The sequence below is a fragment of the Tamandua tetradactyla genome, chromosome 9 (assembly GCF_023851605.1).
Source record: "Tamandua tetradactyla isolate mTamTet1 chromosome 9, mTamTet1.pri, whole genome shotgun sequence".
Lineage (NCBI taxonomy): Eukaryota > Metazoa > Chordata > Mammalia > Pilosa > Myrmecophagidae > Tamandua > Tamandua tetradactyla.
In genome coordinates this window covers 95,594,333-95,612,881 of record NC_135335.1, presented here as the reverse complement: position 1 = coordinate 95,612,881, position 18,549 = coordinate 95,594,333, and the positions used below count along the sequence as shown (strand labels likewise).

General features: G+C 34.8%; 1 protein-coding gene across 1 annotated transcript in view; it reads left to right on the top strand.

The window, feature by feature from the left end:
- Nucleotides 1-18,009, top strand: part of HCN1 (hyperpolarization activated cyclic nucleotide gated potassium channel 1) — a 437,825-nt gene extending 419,816 nt beyond the window's left edge. Inside the window, exons 7-8 of the mRNA XM_077115160.1 lie at nucleotides 13,533-13,697; nucleotides 16,977-18,009. Of these exons, the coding sequence (XP_076971275.1) occupies nucleotides 13,533-13,697; nucleotides 16,977-17,860 (1,049 nt within the window). The 3' untranslated portion in view covers nucleotides 17,861-18,009. The remainder of the gene's footprint in view (nucleotides 1-13,532; nucleotides 13,698-16,976) is intronic.
- The last annotated feature ends 540 nt before the right edge of the window (nucleotides 18,010-18,549 follow it).

The following is an 18,549-nucleotide window of genomic DNA, read 5'->3' as shown; positions in this document are numbered from 1 at the left end:
TAATCCCATGGTAACCATGAGAAAATAGATGAAAAATATATCCAGTTAGAAAAGAGAACACACTCAGCATGGTACAATGGAAAAAAATAATACAAATATAAAAGTAGGCATTAATAGAAGCACTGAAGGCCCCAAAATATAAGAAATACAAAGCCTAAAAAGGAAAATGGCAGAAGAAATTTCTGCATTATCAATAGGGACTTTAAACGTAAATGCATTAAACTCTCCAGTAAAAAGTAGGAGATTTGCAGAATGGATAAAATATATGACCCAGTTATACTCTGCCTGCAACAGTGTCATCTTAAATTCATAGATACAAGTAGATGAAAGTGAAAGAATAGAAAAATATTTACCATGGAATAGTAACCAAAAAAGATCTGGGGTATGTATATTAATAACAGATAAAATAGACTTTAGGTCAAAAATAGTTATAAGGGACAAAGACAATAATTATATACTGACGAAAGGGACAATTCCATAAAGAAGATGTAACAATCACAAATATATAAATGCACCCAACAGTAGAAACCCAAAATATGTGAAGCAAATACTGACAACTTTAAAGGAAGAACTTGATGGTTCTACATTAATAGTAGGGACTTTAGTATACCACTTTCAATAATAGACAGAATATGTAGTCAGAAGATCAATAAGGAAAAAGAAGACTTCACAATACTCCAAACCAACTAGACTAACAGATATATGTAGAACTCTTCAACTGACAAAAACAGAACACACATTCTCCTTGAGGGCACGTGGATCATTCTCGGGGATACACCATATGTTAGTTCACAAAACAAGTCTGAATAAAATAAAAAATGTTGAAATCACGCAATGTATCTTTTCCAACTGAAATGCAATGAAACTAGACATCAAAAATAAGTGACAAAGAAATTCATAAATATGTGGAAATTAAACAAATATACTTTTTTTTTTTTTTTTTTTTTTTGGCATGGTCAGGCTCCAGGAATCGAACCTGGGTCTCTGGTATGGCAGGTGAGAATTCTGCCACTGAGCCACCTTTGCCCATCCAGAAATTAAGGAATATACTCTTAAAAAACAAATGAGTTAAAGAGGAAGTCACAAGAAAATTTAGGAAATATCTTGACATGAAAACATAATATACTAAAACTTAAGAGATGAGATAAAGAAGAAAGAATTAACCTCAAAACTTGAAGAACTAGGGAAAGAAAAACAAACTAAACCCTAAGCACGCAGAAGGAAGGAAATAACAAAGATTAGATCAGAGATAAATAAAATAGAGAATAGTAAAATAATAGAATTAACAAAACAAAAACTTGGTTAATTAAAAAACCAAGTTTTAATAAAAAAGTTTTAACAAAGTTTTAACAAAAACTTGGTTAATTAAAAAAATCAATAAAATTGGCAATCCTTTTGCTAGACTGGCAAAGTAAAAAAGTGAAAGGCTATAAACAACGAAAATCAGATATGAAAAGGCAGACAGTACTACCTCACCTGCTGAAATTAAATGTACTATAAGAGAAGAATATGAAGAAATCTATGCCAATAAATTAAATAATCCAGATGAAATGGACAAATTCTTAGAAATAGGCAAACTCCCTACATTGATTCAAGAAGAAAGAGTAGATCTCAGAGTCACAATTACTAGAAAAGAGAATGAATCTGTAATCAAAAACCTCCCCCACAGAAAAGTCAGATGGCTTCAAAGGAATTCTACCAAACTTCCAAGAAGACATGACTCTTATTTTTGTATTCTTCTGCCAAAAAATTGAAGAGGAAAGAACACTCCCTAACTCATTCTACAAAGCCAACATCACCCTTGTATCAAAGATGGATAAAGATACCACAAAATAAAGAAAACTGCACACCAATATCTCTTATCATCACTAAAATACTAGCAAACTGAATTCAACAGCATATTAAAAGATTATGTTCCATGATACATGGGATTTATCCCATGTGCATGGTTGGTTCAACATAAGAAAATCAATTAATGTAATACACAACATTAGCAAATTAAAGGGAGAAAACCAAATGATCATTTGGTTTTGATGCAGATTGATGCCGAAAAGACATTTAACAAAATCTAGCAATGCTTCTTGATGAAAACACTTAGAACTCTAAGAACAGAAGGAAATGTCCTCAATATGAAAAAGGACATATACCAAAAGGTACCACAGCTAACATCCTACTTAATGGTGAAATACTTCAAGTTTTCCCACTGAGATCAGGAACAAGAGAAGAATACCCACAATCTCCACTGTTATTCAACATTATACTAGAAGTTCTTGCCAAAGCAATTAAGCAAGAAAAAGAAATAAAAGGCATCCAACTTGGAAAGGAAGAAGTATAACTTCTGTTATTTGCAGATGACATAATACCATACTTGGAAGATCCTGTGAAATTTACAGCAAAATTACTTGAGCTAATAAACAAATTCATCAAGGTGGCGGGATATAAAATTAATTTGCAAAAATCAGTAACATTTCTATACACAAGCAATGACTGAACTGAGGAGTCAATTAAGGATAAAATTCCATTCAAAATAGAAACTAAAACAATAAAGTACTTAGGAATGAACTTAACTAAGGGCATAAAGGACGTGTACTCAGAAAACTATAAAACATTGCTAAAATAAATCAAAGACCTAAACAAATGGAAAGATATTCCATGTGAATGGATTGGAAGACTAAATATCATTAAGATTTCAATACTACCCAATATGATTTATGGATTCAATGCAATCCCAATCTAAATTCCAACAACTTTCTTTGTAAAAATGGAATAAACAATCATCAAATATATATGGGTAGGTAAGGGAACCCAAATGGCTAAAACTATCTTGCAAAAGAAGAATGAAGTTGGAGGATCATACTTCTGATCTTAAAACTTTTACAAAGCCACAGCCATCAAAACAGCATGGTATTGGCTCAAAAACAGACATATAGACCAAAAGAATCAAATTCAGAGCTCAGAAATCAACCCTCACATTTATGATCAACTGATTTTTGACTAGAGGCAAAGACCCCTCAATTGGGAAAGAATAGTATCTTCCAACAATTATTCCAACAATCTAAGAAATAAAGTAATTTTTTAAACTTTACAACCAAAGCACAAGCAGCAAAAGAAAAAATAGATAAGGGGACCTCATCAAAATTAAAAACTTGTTCCTCAAAAGACTTTATCATAAAAGCTGTATGACAACCTACTCAATGGGAGAAAACATTTGGAAAACCCACACCCAATAAGTTTCATATCCAGAATAAATAGATAAATCCTTCAACTTAACAACAAAAAGACAACCAAATTGCAAAATGGGCAAAAGACTTGAACAGGCATCTCTACAAAAAAGTATACAAATGGCCAAAAAGCACAGGAAAAGATCCTCAACATGATTAACCACCGCGAAAATGCAAATCAAAACCACAACAAGATACCATTTCACACCCATTAGAATGGTTACTGTTATAACAACAGAAAATAACAAGTGTTGGAAAGGATGTGAACAAATAGGGACACTTGTTCACTGCTGGTGAAAATGTAAAATGTTCCAAACTGGAAGAGTTTGGCCATTCCTCAGAAAGCTAAGTATAGAACTATTGATAGGACCTGGCAATTCCATTCCACTATTCAATATATACCCAAAAGAATTGAAAACGGTAACTGAAACAGATATTTGCACACTAATGTTCATAATGGCATTATTCAGAATTGCCAAAAGATGGAAGCAATCCAAGTGTCCATCAAACAATGAGTGGATAAATAAAAAGTGGTATTTACATACAATGGAATATTATTCAACTGTGGAAAGAAATGAGATCCTACAGTAATAGATGACTCTTGAAGACAACATGTTGAGTGAAATAAGCCAGATACCAAAAGACAATTATTGTTTTTTCTCACTGATTTGAAGTAATTAGGATAAGCAAGCTCATAGAGTCAGAAATAAAGAATATAGACTCATAGATTATGGAGTGGGGATAGGGAATGGGAAATTAAGACTTAAAGTTATAGGGTTCCATCCTGGACCATGTACCTCCCCTCAAAAAATGTATAGGTTTCCAATTTGGAATAGTGGAAATGTTTTGGTAATGGATAGTTGTGGTGGTGGCACAACATTGTGAACATAATAAACAGCACTGAAATATATATCTGAATGTGATTAAAAAGGAAAATGTTAGATTGTAGACATGGTAACAGAATAAAAAAATTAAAAATTCCATGTAACTATACCATACAAAGAGTGCACCCTAAGTTAAACCATGGACTATATCTAATGCGCTAACATCAGTTGTAACTAATATTCTGCACCTATGCGAGGTGTTAATAATATGGTGGTATATGGAATTCTTGTATTTACTGCATAATTTTTCTAGAAACCCACAACTTCTATAATGAAAAAATAAGTTTGGGTTAAAAAAAAGGGAAGCAACTTTTGCTTAGGTTATTATGAGCAGTTGGGTATAATTTTGTCCATAAATCCTAGGAAGTCAAGTTAAACATAATACTTTAGATAGTTTTATCATAAGTTCTTATTTAACTCTGTGTTGTTACAATATCGCATTCTGTTTTAGATGTCAGAAAATTTCTGGCTTGAAAAATATTTGAGTCTATTTGCCCTACTTTATAAAAGTGTTTTATAGTGATGACAGCCACGTCAGGTAGACTGAAATGTGTATAATCAGGGTTCACTATATCAGCAAAATTAGCATTGGGCTGTTGATAGATTTCATACCCAAAGGGTTATTAAAATTGAACACACACACATATGTACACATTGCTAGGCCAAATAGAATATCCTGGGCTGTTCTCTCTGATGTTGAAATTATATCCAGAATTCTCTGATGGGCTGAATTACTGACAGTTTTCATTTTAGCTAGATAATACTTGTTCGCCATTTCATGAGTTCATTGTAAAGAAAACCAAGGAAATCAAACATTAATATCCTGAGTCATCATTACTTGTGCACTTGACCATAATACAGAAATTTACATCCAGAGAAAGGGACCCTTTATCAAATGAATTTGCACTAAAATTCCTAAAGCAGTGATTACACTACAAGGAAATTACTCAGTTAAATTCTCCAGGAGTAAGCTAACAAGAAGAAAAGCAGAAATACTGGAAGAATTCATAGAATCTAGAAAATATTTACAGGAAAACCTTTAGAAAACTTCCATCATAACCTGTATTAACTCATTCTTTGGGAATTTGAATTCACTTGTATTGTAATTTTGTTTTATTTTATTTTCTCTTGGGAAGTCAACCTGAGCACTCCAGACCAAGGTAATTATCCACCTGATGAGTAAGGCTATGTCTGTTCTGAGGAAAGCATTATCAAATATTCTAAATAATTTTTTAATTGTAGGTATAATATAAAAAGCTCACAGATATGTTGACTTGCCTGAAGAAAGTATATAAAGCATTTGGCAAGTTCTATTACAAAGGAGAGATACCTAGCAAGAAAAGTAATAGCATATTATCTAAAATTTAAGAATAGAATTTCATGTGGGACTTGGTCTCATACTATATCACTAACATATTTATCAGCCATTTTTAAAGCATTTACTCTAGGTATAAAACTTGATGTAGCAGGCATTGTGAGGGTTACAATAAGAAGGTAAGGTTGTTGTCTTTGAAAAGTTAAACCAGCTAAGCAGATAAGATCAATATTTAGGAAGCAATTAGAAAATTTGGCACAAAGAGATAAAAATAGTGGCAAACTAATATACACATAAGTTCTAAGGAATTTAAGGATACAATGAGATAGAAATGATTAGTTGTTTTTTCTCTCTCCAATCTTTACAAACACACACACACACACACACAGTAATACATAAAAACCTTGTAACATCCTCTGTGTTTACTCAATAAGTGGGCTTCCAAAATAACTTAATGTCAAGAGCAAATTAATTCATAGAGAAGCACCTACTCCATACACAATGAGTCTGAAAATTCAGGGTTCATGAAATCTAAGACTTTTTTTATGAGGTAGGCTTACTTTTTTTGTTGCTAAGTATGTGGCATTTATTTCAATTATTCTTGGTGGGAGAAAATATAGAGACTTTTAAAAAGGAGGTACTATATTTTAAGCATTTTTCACATTGATTAGTGAATGTTCTTACTTAATGAGTGTACTTTCATTTGTTCTGTTTTTCACAATGAAATTATTGAGGAGGTTCAGAGATAATGGCTGGAGAGCTTTAAATTAGTAATAAACAAAGGCAGGTGTGGGGTCCTTTATATATTGTTTGAAAGACTTTTGTTAGTGTGTAGACCCTGAGATTTGCCATAGGTAAAATCAAGTAAAATATAAATAGATTTTTTTCTGTAGATGATGGACGTATTCATTTTATAGATCATATCACCATTTACTTCAGAGATTCAAATTAGCCAACATTAAATACCTACTATAAGCCGTGCAGGCACTGGAGATAGAAAGATTGTCAAGATTTAGGAGATTAAAAAATGAATGAATCTAAGTTATGGATTTTGTGTTAATAAAATTCTCGAGATATAATTGAGTCAGACTTGGGCAACAAACATCGATTAAGTTTTACTGTAATGCCAGATATAGGAAATATTGTGAAAACACAAAATATCCATAAGAATGGCTATTATTTTCAAAATAACAAGTGTTGGCAAGGTTATGGAGCTATTGAAACTCTAATGCATTGCTTGTGGGAATGTAAAACATTGTAGCCACTGTGGAAAACATTTGTCACTTACTCAAAAGTTAAATATAGAATTGCTTTATGAATCCACAATTCTACTCCTAGATATATTCCAAAGAATTGAAACCATAGATGCAAACATGTACTTGGATATTAGTGTTCATAGCAGCATTATTCAAACTAGCCAAAAGATAGAAACAATCCAACTACCCATCAACAAATGAGCAGATAAACAAATTGTGGTTTATACATATAGTGGAATATTATTCAGCCAAAAAGAAATAGAATGAAGTTTTGATACATGCTCAAACATAGATGAATATGAAAAAATTATGTTAAGGGAGATAAAGCAGACACAGGACAAATATTGTATGATTCGACTTACATGAACTATCTATAATAACCAAATTTATAGAGACAGAAAATAGATTGGAAGTTACCAGGGACTGGGAGGAGGGAGAAATGTGCACTTATTAGTAAATAGGTAAAGTTTCTGTTTGGGGTGATTAAAATGTTTGGTAATGGATAGTGATGTTAGTAGCACAGTGTTGTAGATATAATTAATGCCACTGAGTTGTATATTTAAAAATGGTTAAAATGCAAACTCTATGTTATATAAATCTTACCAGATGTGAGATGACGAAAAATGAAAATAGACATGTGTACACATTTTTTCAGATATACTTGAAACTTTAAAGAAACATCCTCTTTGAAGAGATTATTTTCTTACCAATGTCAATATTTAAATGGTTGGTTAATCCAACGTTACTTAGTAATGCAAATCTATACCATTAAACATATGCACATCTGGGGAATAAAACCTTTTATGCATACGTTACATGATGTATGCTGCAGCCAGCTGCACATCTATTGTATGAGGGCTCTAGATGATAGCGGCTAGAAAATCATTGGCATAAAACTGTTTAGAGAAAATATGAATAAACTTTTTTCTATGTTGCAATAAATCTATTCTTCCATCATAGCTCTAAAGTGAGTGTAAGTCCTGAGAGAAGATATATTTTTCTTTCTAATTTTAAACTGTTTTAAAATACAAAAGTTACATAAATATATATGATTGTAAATATGCCCAAATAATGTCTAAGCATATGGAACAATAAGTATAATCCATTTCTTATTTAAGATGAAACTCAGTATATGTTGTTATCTCTTCCTTGTCCATTGACACTATTCCAAGTAGTAAAATAGCTAAATATGAGCCCACAAAGAGACGTGGTATATGATTGTGTATTTGGGAACAGTCAGGCAATGAGAGATTGCAACACATATCTGGAAGGCAGAAAGTAGATGTAAGTGTAGAATGACAGGCGGGCAGTGGTGGTGCAGTGGCACAGTTCTTGCCTGCCATGCCGGAGACTCGGGTTCAATTCCCAGTGCCTGCCCATGCAAAAAATAGAATGACAGACAACACTGGTTTCTTAGCCAATAGGCAAAGACCATTCCCTCTTGTAGCTAAGGGTGGCCATGTGACACAGTCCTGATCAATGAGATGTTAAGGAAAATAAGTTAGGGACCTTCAGAGAAAGGTTTGTGTTCATAATAAAAAGAAATAAATGTGGGAAAAAAGTCTTTGCCTCTCTCACCACCACAGATGCTATTGTGTCAGGGTATGAATGCTCATACTTATTGCAATCAACCTGTGGTCGTGAAAGGGAGTTCAAGATAAAGAAAGACATGCTGGTGCAGTGTCTTGGCATCATTGGACTGGGGAACTAGTACTGAACTTATCTATCCCCAGATGTTTTTCACTAATCAAATTATTTTATTCAATAAGCTAACACTATTCAGGTATTCTGTAAGATGCAGTTAAAAATATCCCAATTGTTACTGATGAAACAGGGTAGAGGGAACCAGGAATATATATATATATATATGTATATATACAGATGACTATAGCTAGGTCGGGGTGTGGAGGGAGGATTGGAGGAATCCGCAGATCTCCTGGCAGACCTCTAGAGAGGCTTACAGCTAAGAGACAGTAGTACCACAAAGGGTAGAATGAAATGTGAGGATGAAAGGTTGATTTTCTGAAGCACTGTGTTTTCTCACTTTAAGTTTCATGACCATTCTATACTTACCAGATAAATACAATAGTAAATTGTATAATATGGCACTAATTAATGATACAGCAGTTTGTTTTGGGGCAATGTTGAAGACACTTCATTGTATTACATTATTTAAATGGGAGTGGCAGGATAATTCTGTGTGCTAATTTACTTATACAGATTCATCTTCCTATACAAATACCAAATGCACATACACAACCTCACAAACATGAATTTTCCGCAATGTTATCTATTAAGTTTGCAATATAATCTACCAACATGAGCAACCAAAAATCGATAGGCTTAGATGGCGTTTCCCCAAATCCTCTCCTATCTTCCAGATGGGCTGAGATTTCCTTCTTTAGTAATCCCATGGTGTCCGCATACCTGTATCAATACTTTCCTCAGATGGCATTCGAATGAACTCTTCATTATAATGAACTGTTTTTTTTAACTTGTATGTATTACAAAAGTAGATGTTACATTTTATTCTGTTTCTAACCCTAAAACTGAGTACATCACATGTTATGCCATTTGCTCAAAATGTTTATCAACATTAAAATAAGTTTGGAGGACTGTGAATTTAGACCCCTTTCAATAATTATTTTCCTATATTTTCTTTTGTTAGGAGGCTGTAAACTTCAGAAATAATTCAATCATGCCTTTAAAACATTGATTATTTTGAAGCTAAACTTTAAAATTATTTCCAAATTTTAAAAGTATAAGGAAGTTTACTTAATCCATAAATTTTGGAAAATGAAATGGAGAATTATTACTTGTAGGCCTATTTAGCTAGCAAACAAGGAAATTCAAATCTGAAAATGTTTGTTTACCATACCTAAGGAGTAAATTTCAGTAAAGAATTCTCTTAGAAATTATTTAAATAAGAATCCCCTCTATGAATTTGAAACACCATTTTCTTTATACTGCTCTCATATTGTGAATACATAAACTGCCATTAAGGTATACTTATACTGCATTCATCAAAACCTTGGGTCCAGTAGTTTTGTTTGTTTACAGGACTTGCTAAGTCAATATTTGGCATATTTATAACATTTGTCACAGGAAACAAGTCTGGTTATTAAAATTTCAGAAAATTTCAGAAATAAAAAACAATAGTAGGCATCGCACTCATGCATTCATTCATTTATTCAGCAAATATTTATAGAGCACTTCTAGGCAATAAAAGTTTGCTACATCACAAAAGAAAATAAAGTCCCTTCCTCCATGCTGTTTCTAATCTGGAAGGATGGGTGGGATAGGATTAGAGAAGACAATAAATTAACAAGTATGCATTTAATAAATCAGGTAGTGATAGGTACTCTGGAAAAAAGCAGAAGAGGAGGGAAGTGACATGATGGAGCAGTAATTAAGACAGCATGTTAGGTATTGCCTCTATGAGGAGGTAACATTTGAGCAGTGGACTGTGTGAAGTGAATTAAAAAACCATCAATTATCTGGAAAAGATAGAGTCAGCCTGATGAAACAGCAAGCATAAAGTTACCGAGGGGAACTTCTCAAGGTTTATGAAAAAATAACTCCTTTTAAAGCACTGAAATGTACCAAACTCAAGATTATTTATGGTGGTAATTGGAAAGGCAATCCTGTGATGTATGAGTCTCCAAAACATTTAAAAGACCCTAAAATAGTCAAGAGTAGTACAATCGTAGACTCCCACACATACACCCAACTCATGTGGCATCTGTCCCCATGTACTCTGCCTTCCTGTTCTTTACTGTAAATTAGTGATTCTCAAACTTTTGGTCTCATAACCCTTATACACCCTTAAAATTTACTGAGGAACCTGAAGTGTTTCTGTATGTTTGTTGTATCTATCAGCATTTATGATATTAAGATTGAAACTGTTATAGATTTTAAATAATCCCTTATTCTTTCAAAGTAACAGTAACAATAAGCTTGACATAAAATAAGCAATATTTTAATGAAAAATAGTACTTTTAAAATTTAGTGAGAATGGCATTATTTTACATTTTTCCAAGTATATTTAATTTCTAGCTTAATAGAAGACAAGTGAATTTTCGTATGTGCTTCTCTGTTCAGTCTTTTGGGATAACCTGTTTTGGCTGGAGTATATGAATAAATTTGGTTTCATACAAATATGTATTTGGAAAATGGATAAGCATTATAATACTCTATTCAGATAATTGTATATATTCCTATATCCAATCTACATTAAACTCGACAATTGGTATTTTCTTAAAGGTGAGTTGCAATGTGGAATCTGAAAACATATCAGGGAATATTTCATGCGTTTTACCTTTGAATCCACTGATCTCTCTTGTACTTTGAATTTTACCTGTTTTGCTGAAAACAGACTCTGAAAACCAAAGTACAGAAGAAATGTATTGAGCTAAAGTAGCATACATGCGGAGCAGAACTAAAAGAAAATTACTGCTCAAAGGGCTGGATTCAGGAAGGCAAATGGTGTTGCATGAAAACAAGCAGCTAGATAAGCTTACACCTTAAACTTTTCCTGGAGACAATCATTGCACTGATATATTCAGCAGAAGTGTTTTACATGTATTTCCCATTTCCCTGTAGAATATTTAAAGAACATGTTTCTTGTATCATTAGTTGATAAAATTAATAACTTTTACTATTTCAATAAAGATACTGTTAAACTGAACTGGCTTTTGTCCAGTAGACTCATAGATGTGCCGGCTACACTGACAACTGATACAGTTTGGTGACACTACGTTGATTTGTGCTAAGGGACCAGCAATTTTTACTGCCATTGTTTTTTTACAAGATGAGTGAAAACATCAAAACAGCAAATAAGGCAAATGACTAGTATTATTATGAAATAGTTTTGAAGTCAGTTCTTCCATTTGTGCCCTAGATGTCATCCCCTTGCTTAATCAATGTCAACATTATAGCAGTTCTCTTTTCATCAATACTTTGATCTCCACTGGGACATTTCTGGTAGTATGGAAACAAAAATAAATGAAACTTCTTTTCTTTGTCCTACTTCCACTCCAGCTACTTCTACTTCATTTCAGTGCTCCTCTTTGCGACAAAATTCTTTAAAAGAGAGTTTATACTTACTGCTCCAATTCCTCTATTCTTCGTACTCTAATTCTTTGCACTCAACAATCTGTGAAACTGGTCTTACCTTTGACAATGCAATGGTGGATTCTCAGTCTCCATCTTACTTGTCAGCAACTTTGGAGACAGTTGATCCTTACCCAAGTGTGTATATCAGAACATTGCACTCTACAGATTTTCCTGGGACGTCTCTCTTTGCTCCTTCTCAATCTTCTCCCTGTCTCACTGATCCATCTCTTATTGGATGTACCAGGGCTCCGAACACATCTTTCTTCTCTTCCTTATCTATTCCCAAGACTCCTATACTAGTCATAACACTAATTGCCATTTCAAATCATGGTGTTTTACTTCTATATATATTGCTCACTGTTTCCTCCCCCTGGAGTAAATTTTTTTAAACTATGGCAAGGTGAATATGGAATGAATGAACCAACTTTACTTAATTATTTTTTTCCCCAGGAAGCATGGGGAAGATTAGGTTTTCAAAGTCCTCGCATGTCTGCAAATATTTTTTCTTTTGAACCCTCACATAATAATTTTGCAGGATGTGAAATTGTAGATTCTTAACATTTTTTCCTTGGCGCTTTGAATGCATCGTTACAATGTCTTCCAAAATGCAGTATTAATGAGAAGTTTGATGTCAATCTGATCCTTCATCCTTGACAGGCAACTTTAGAAATCATAATTTCATAATTTTCATATCCCATTTTCTTTCTGTTGTCTTCTTTGGAAATTTTTAGACAAATGCTGGAAATATTGCACTGATCCCACTTAATTTTGTTATTTTTCACCTTTTATTGGATTTTTTTCTGAGAGATTTCATCATTTTTACATTTCAGTCCTTATACTGAATATTTTATTTGGGCAGCAACAGTAATCAATTTTTTTTTCCTGCTGTTGGTTAATTTTATTAAAGCAGATATCTTGTTACATAGGTGATATATTCTCCTTGAATCTCTCTAAAGCTTCTAGCTATAATTTTTAAAAATAATCTTGACTTGCTTAAATTATTTCTGAAGCCAGCTGTTCTTGTTAAGAATTAAGCTAGTCACCCTCTGCCTACCCCTAAAATCTAAATAAGGGCACTTATACTTTGAGAAGGAATGTTCAGACTTGGGAACCTAACATTCAGTTCAGAGAATACAATTCAATTTGTTTAAAGATAATTCAGTTATTTTAGCATCAAGTAAAACACCTGAAGCCAAGAGCTTTGCATGTGCAGGGCTGGGAGAAGAAACTGAATATTTTACCATACCACATCCATTCCTGTTTCCCATACTTGTCATTTCTGAGCTTGGTACTTATATGTCCTAGGAACTTCTGATTTTTCTATGCATTTTCTGGATTGGGTCCCCACTTTGTCAATATGATAACGTCTGCTTTCTGTCTGCCATAATTCATACTATCACATACAGCCTAATTATAGTCCCTTCTTGTTTTCGACTCCGTTATTGGTTTCCTATTGCCTTTTCTGCATCTTCTTTGTTATTTCAGGGGGAATGGAATTGGGGCTAGAAGATAGATAAAATGCTTCAGCCTTCCATTTTGAACCAAAGGCTTCATTGGTTCAAAAAGAATATTCTTTTAAAATTTAGTATGAGCAATGGTCAGAAGGAATTTGTTGATAAAATAGAAAAGGCTGTTAATCAATGGTTTCTCACATTATGGAACTTTCATTTTAATTGCAGGTGGTCCTAATGATCGTTAAAATAAAAATGCCAAATAAGTATATCTTGCTTGTTTTTTATAGAGATTTGCCTCCTGACCAAGGGACGTCGTACAGCCAGTGTCAGAGCTGATACCTACTGTCGTCTTTACTCACTCTCAGTGGACAATTTCAATGAGGTCCTGGAGGAATATCCGATGATGAGGCGAGCCTTTGAGACAGTTGCCATCGACCGACTGGATCGGATAGGTGCTTTCTTTAGTTTTTCTGTCTTCTGCATGCATAATTTAAACCAGGGCACTAATATGTTTCCAGTCACAACTCCCAAATATTAGTTATAGCTTGCTTTTTAACTAGTGTAGACATAGTAAGGAGTTGTAGCCATATTTCTAGAAAGATCTGAGCCCCAATCTAATTTTTTCTTCTAAGTATTCTGGGTTCATTTATTCATTTCTATTTTTGCTAGCTAAACAGTCTGATTTCTCCAGTGAAGCCAAAACTATTTGAATCTTCAGGTAAAAAGCAATGATAAAAATTTTACAAAGCATTAAAACAGAACTAAAAATATAATAGCATGAGTCTACATTACAAACCAAATTTCATCACAAGATTTTCCTTTAAAAGTCAGCTTTATATTTATCCTTATATTCAGAATTAAAAGCTTGAGCACTTTAAAATGTTCTCAGTAGAAATTTGTTGAAATGTTTGTAATACAGACTCAAGTAGAAAATGCCTTGATCAAAGTACCCTACATAGATGCTTTACCCTGCAAACATTAACTTATTTTAAAGCTTTCTCTGATATCATATATATATATATATTATATATATATATACACACATATATATACATGCATATATATATGGTCTTATTAGTTACACTGATTTGAAGATTTGAATAATTACCATAGTAAAATAGATCAAATTGGCTTGCCACTAACTTCTCAATATATCCTGGAATGTTCTGGTATGTCAGAAGATGCAATGCATTCACTTTTCCACACTGAAACCCTGTTCTCCTGCCCTTCCTTGCTATGCCCCTTTCTCTGCCTAATGCTACACAACCTTCATATCTAAGAATAGACATCATTCCCCTGTAAAACTTTCTCCGACTTTCCATCCTTCCATTGGGTCTGCATCCTGACTATGTTCCCCAGTAGCCTATGAAGTTCCAGTTGCTAAGCTTTTTGAATGTAGAAATCATATCTAGCTTATTCGCCACTACATTCGCAGTACTAATAAACAGTTGATATTTGCTGAAGAGAGAGAGAGGGAGGGAGGGAAAAATAAAGGAACTCAGGGGTGGGGCCTGGGATCACTTGAAAGTAAGCAAAGAGGTACCTCAACTCCTACATGCTTATCAAAAGTAAAGACTTTTGATCCACCTATTGTTCTGTGAGTTTTTTCTTCATTTCACATCTTTCTTTTACTCTGTATTACTAGGATGCCAGACAGCATAAGTCTGAATTTAGCTTAGGAGAAGGGAAGGTAGTATTTGGACATTAGCATGCACTGAGACATAAACATGTTAGAAATTCATTTTGACATTTCAGAGATTTAGCAGTGCGTAGTCATCCAAGGAGACAGTGCTCATAAAGGAAGTGAATATTCAAGAAAGCATTCTTAATTAATTTGAAAATACCTTCCTTCATGGTATATATGTGCTCTGGTATATATGTTAAACATGGTATATATGTTAAAGAAACTTTAGAAAAAGCATTAAAATAAGGATACTTAGAGTATTTGTGGTAATTTGACAATAGTTTCACTTACTTCTAATTTATTACAGTTAATTTTTTATGAGAACATCTGCATGAAATCATTTGCAATCAGTAATACAGGCAATCTAATTGCTATTAAGCATGAAGCATTTCCATTTTTGACCCTTACTAAATTGTAACAGTGCATTAAAAATTATTTTTCTAAGTTCACAGTATTATGAAATGTTGACTATTCATGTGATCACCATTATCCTTCTCACTTTCCTGGCTTAAATATGTCCAATCCTGCAGTTACTTAAGAGAATGTACTACATTAGCATTTGTATTTATAACTAATATAGAAGTTTTATTCTTTGGGAAATTATTACAGCTCTGTAAGGAGAGGCTAGTAAATCTCTATTTTGGCAATTATTTAAAATAATTGTTTTTCCCAGTAATGAAGTAAATTATAACATATACTTCCATTTCAAATATATATTTTGTTACTTTAGATATAATACTTTATTTAACTATCTAACAAATTGATTCACTTTTCAGTTACTATATTCACCTAGGTATTATTGCATCAATTATGTCTACTATTCTAATTTCTATAATGCCCTGAGAATGCCCACTTACTGCAAACCACTGCAAAGATGATGGCAGGAAGGAGAGCTTATACTTCTGGAAAACCTAGAGTGAGCTGAGAGCCCGCCATATACTATGGCATTCACCACAACCACTCAGAAGTGGAAAGGTCATAAAAACTTTGGTTTCTGATCTGGCTACACATTAGAATCCCCTGTGGAAGTTTACTTTTAAAATGCCAAAATCTAGGCCCCATATCTGGTATTCCAGTTTAATTGGGAGGGTACAGGTGGGCCTCAGTCTTTTTTAAAACTCCAGAGATGAGAACGATGTGCAGCCACAGCTGAGAATCACTAGTTTAGATCACTGATCAAAAACAGAGGACCAGGCAATGAGATGGTGGCTCAGCAGCAGGATTCTCCCCTGCCATGCCAGAGACCCAGCTCCAATTCCCGGTGCCTGCCAGTGCCAAAAAAAAAAGAAAGAAAAGTAAAAAGAACAGAGGACTTGGCACAGTGCTTTTCAAACTTGTGCATAGGAACCACATGAAAATCTTAGCAAAATGTACCATTCAGCAGGTGATTTGCAGCTCAAGCTGCTGAATTTGTAGCAAGCACCCTAGATTTATAGCAAGGTGAAGCAGATGCAGCTAGTCCGCTGTCCATAGCAAGCATTTACTGTTTTCCCTTCCCCGCCCTGTTACTTTGGAAGTGAGTTAGGGCACAGTTCTTAACCTCCCTACATCTCAGTTTCCTTTCTAGTAAAATGGGATTATGAATACATCTACTTCTCAAAGCTGAGGATTAAATAAAATAATCTATCTAAAGCCTTTTTTACAATGCCTCTCACATACAAATGTTAGCTTGTATTTCTCCGTTGTCCTTTTTAACAAAGATGCCTTAAACTCCAATCTTGCTTCTAGGCCATTCCTGATCCAAAAGCCCTTTCCTCCCCCATTCTTCAAGATAGCCCTCATGTTAAATATCCCCATTTCTAATGTCAAGTGGCATTTTGCCATAATATAGACATTTCAAGAATCTTCCTTGACTTGGGTGGAAGTTGCGATTTACTGGAGAGATACAGGGATTGTGAAAGGCAAGAATCCTGTGTAAATTTGGCGTCCAAAGGTGAGGACTTCTAAGAAAACACTGGCAGAGTTTTATTTCAGGAGCCACTCTCACTTGGAGTTGTCATCCGTCACTTGTAGAATGTCTAAGTGCTTATGCTTCTTTTTCTGGCAGGAAAGAAAAACTCACTTCTTCTCCAAAAGTTCCAGAAGGATCTGAACACTGGCGTCTTCAACAATCAGGAGAACGAGATCCTGAAGCAGATTGTGAAACACGACAGGGAGATGGTCCAGGCAATTGCCCCCATCAGTTACCCTCAAATGACAGCCCTGAATTCCACCTCCTCCACCACGACTCCCACTTCTCGGATGAGGACACAATCTCCACCGGTGTATACAGCGACCAGTCTGTCCCATAGCAACCTGCATTCCCCCAGTCCCAGCACACAGACCCCCCAGCCGTCAGCCATCCTCTCCCCCTGCTCCTACACCACTGCCGTCTGCAGCCCTCCCGTACAGAGCCCGCTGGCGACTCGAACTTTCCACTATTCCTCCCCAACCGCCTCCCAGCTGTCACTCATGCAGCAGCAACAGCAGCAGCTACAGCAATCCCAACCACCGCAGACTCAGCAGCAGCAGCCCCAACAGCCACAGACACCCAGCAGCTCCACGCCGAAAAACGAAGTGCACAAGAGCACACAGGCGCTTCACAACACTAACCTGACCCGGGAAGTCAGGCCCCTGTCCGCCTCGCAGCCCTCGCTGCCCCATGAGGTTTCCTCTCTGATTTCCAGACCGCACCCCACCGTGGGCGAGTCCCTGGCCTCCATCCCTCAGCCTGTGCCCGCTGTCCACGGCCCAGGCCTCCAGGCGGGGGGCAGAGGCACTGTCCCTCAGCGCGTCACCCTCTTCCGACAGATGTCGTCGGGAGCCATTCCCCCCAACCGAGGGGTCCCTCCAGCACCCCCTCCACCAGCACCTGCTCTTCAGAGAGAGCCTTCCTCAGTCTTAACCACAGACCCAGATGCAGAAAAACCACGATTTGCTTCAAATTTATGATCCCTGCTGATTGTCAAGCAGAAAGAAATACTGTAATAAACTGAGAGTTTACTCAGCTCTTATGATATCCTATCTCCTGATAGATCCCTATAGCCTACTATGAAGAGATATTTTAGACAGCTCTGGCCTACATGCAAAATGTAAATGTGTGTGTGTGTGTATATATATATATATATATATATATATATATATATATATATATATATACACACATGCAATATACATATACTATTAAATGTATTTAAATTCACAAAAGAAATTCAAAAGACCCGATTAGCATTCAGTGTTATATGTCTTCCTTTCTTTAAACCATTAAAGGATTTAAAATGTTGTTGTAAGATTATTTATTTTCAACCTACTTTGACTTAATTCCTTGGATATATGCATTTCTCTGTTTTATGAAGAGTCCTTAGAGTCAGTGGAAACAAAACTGATTTAAAAATGGCAACTCAAGTAAACTACTGAATAGCACCAATCAGACTTTCTTTCATTAGCTGTCTCTGCATCCAAATTGTTAATCGTTAATTACGGAATATAACATAGCAAATCCATTTTATAAATCTAAATTGTTTTGGTGCTTTCACTTTTGAATTAGATTAAAGAAAATACTATATATTTGGCCACAGTAGGAAGAATTGCATTGCCATTGTTACAATTATCTCTGACCTCAGACATGTTTACTGATCTTT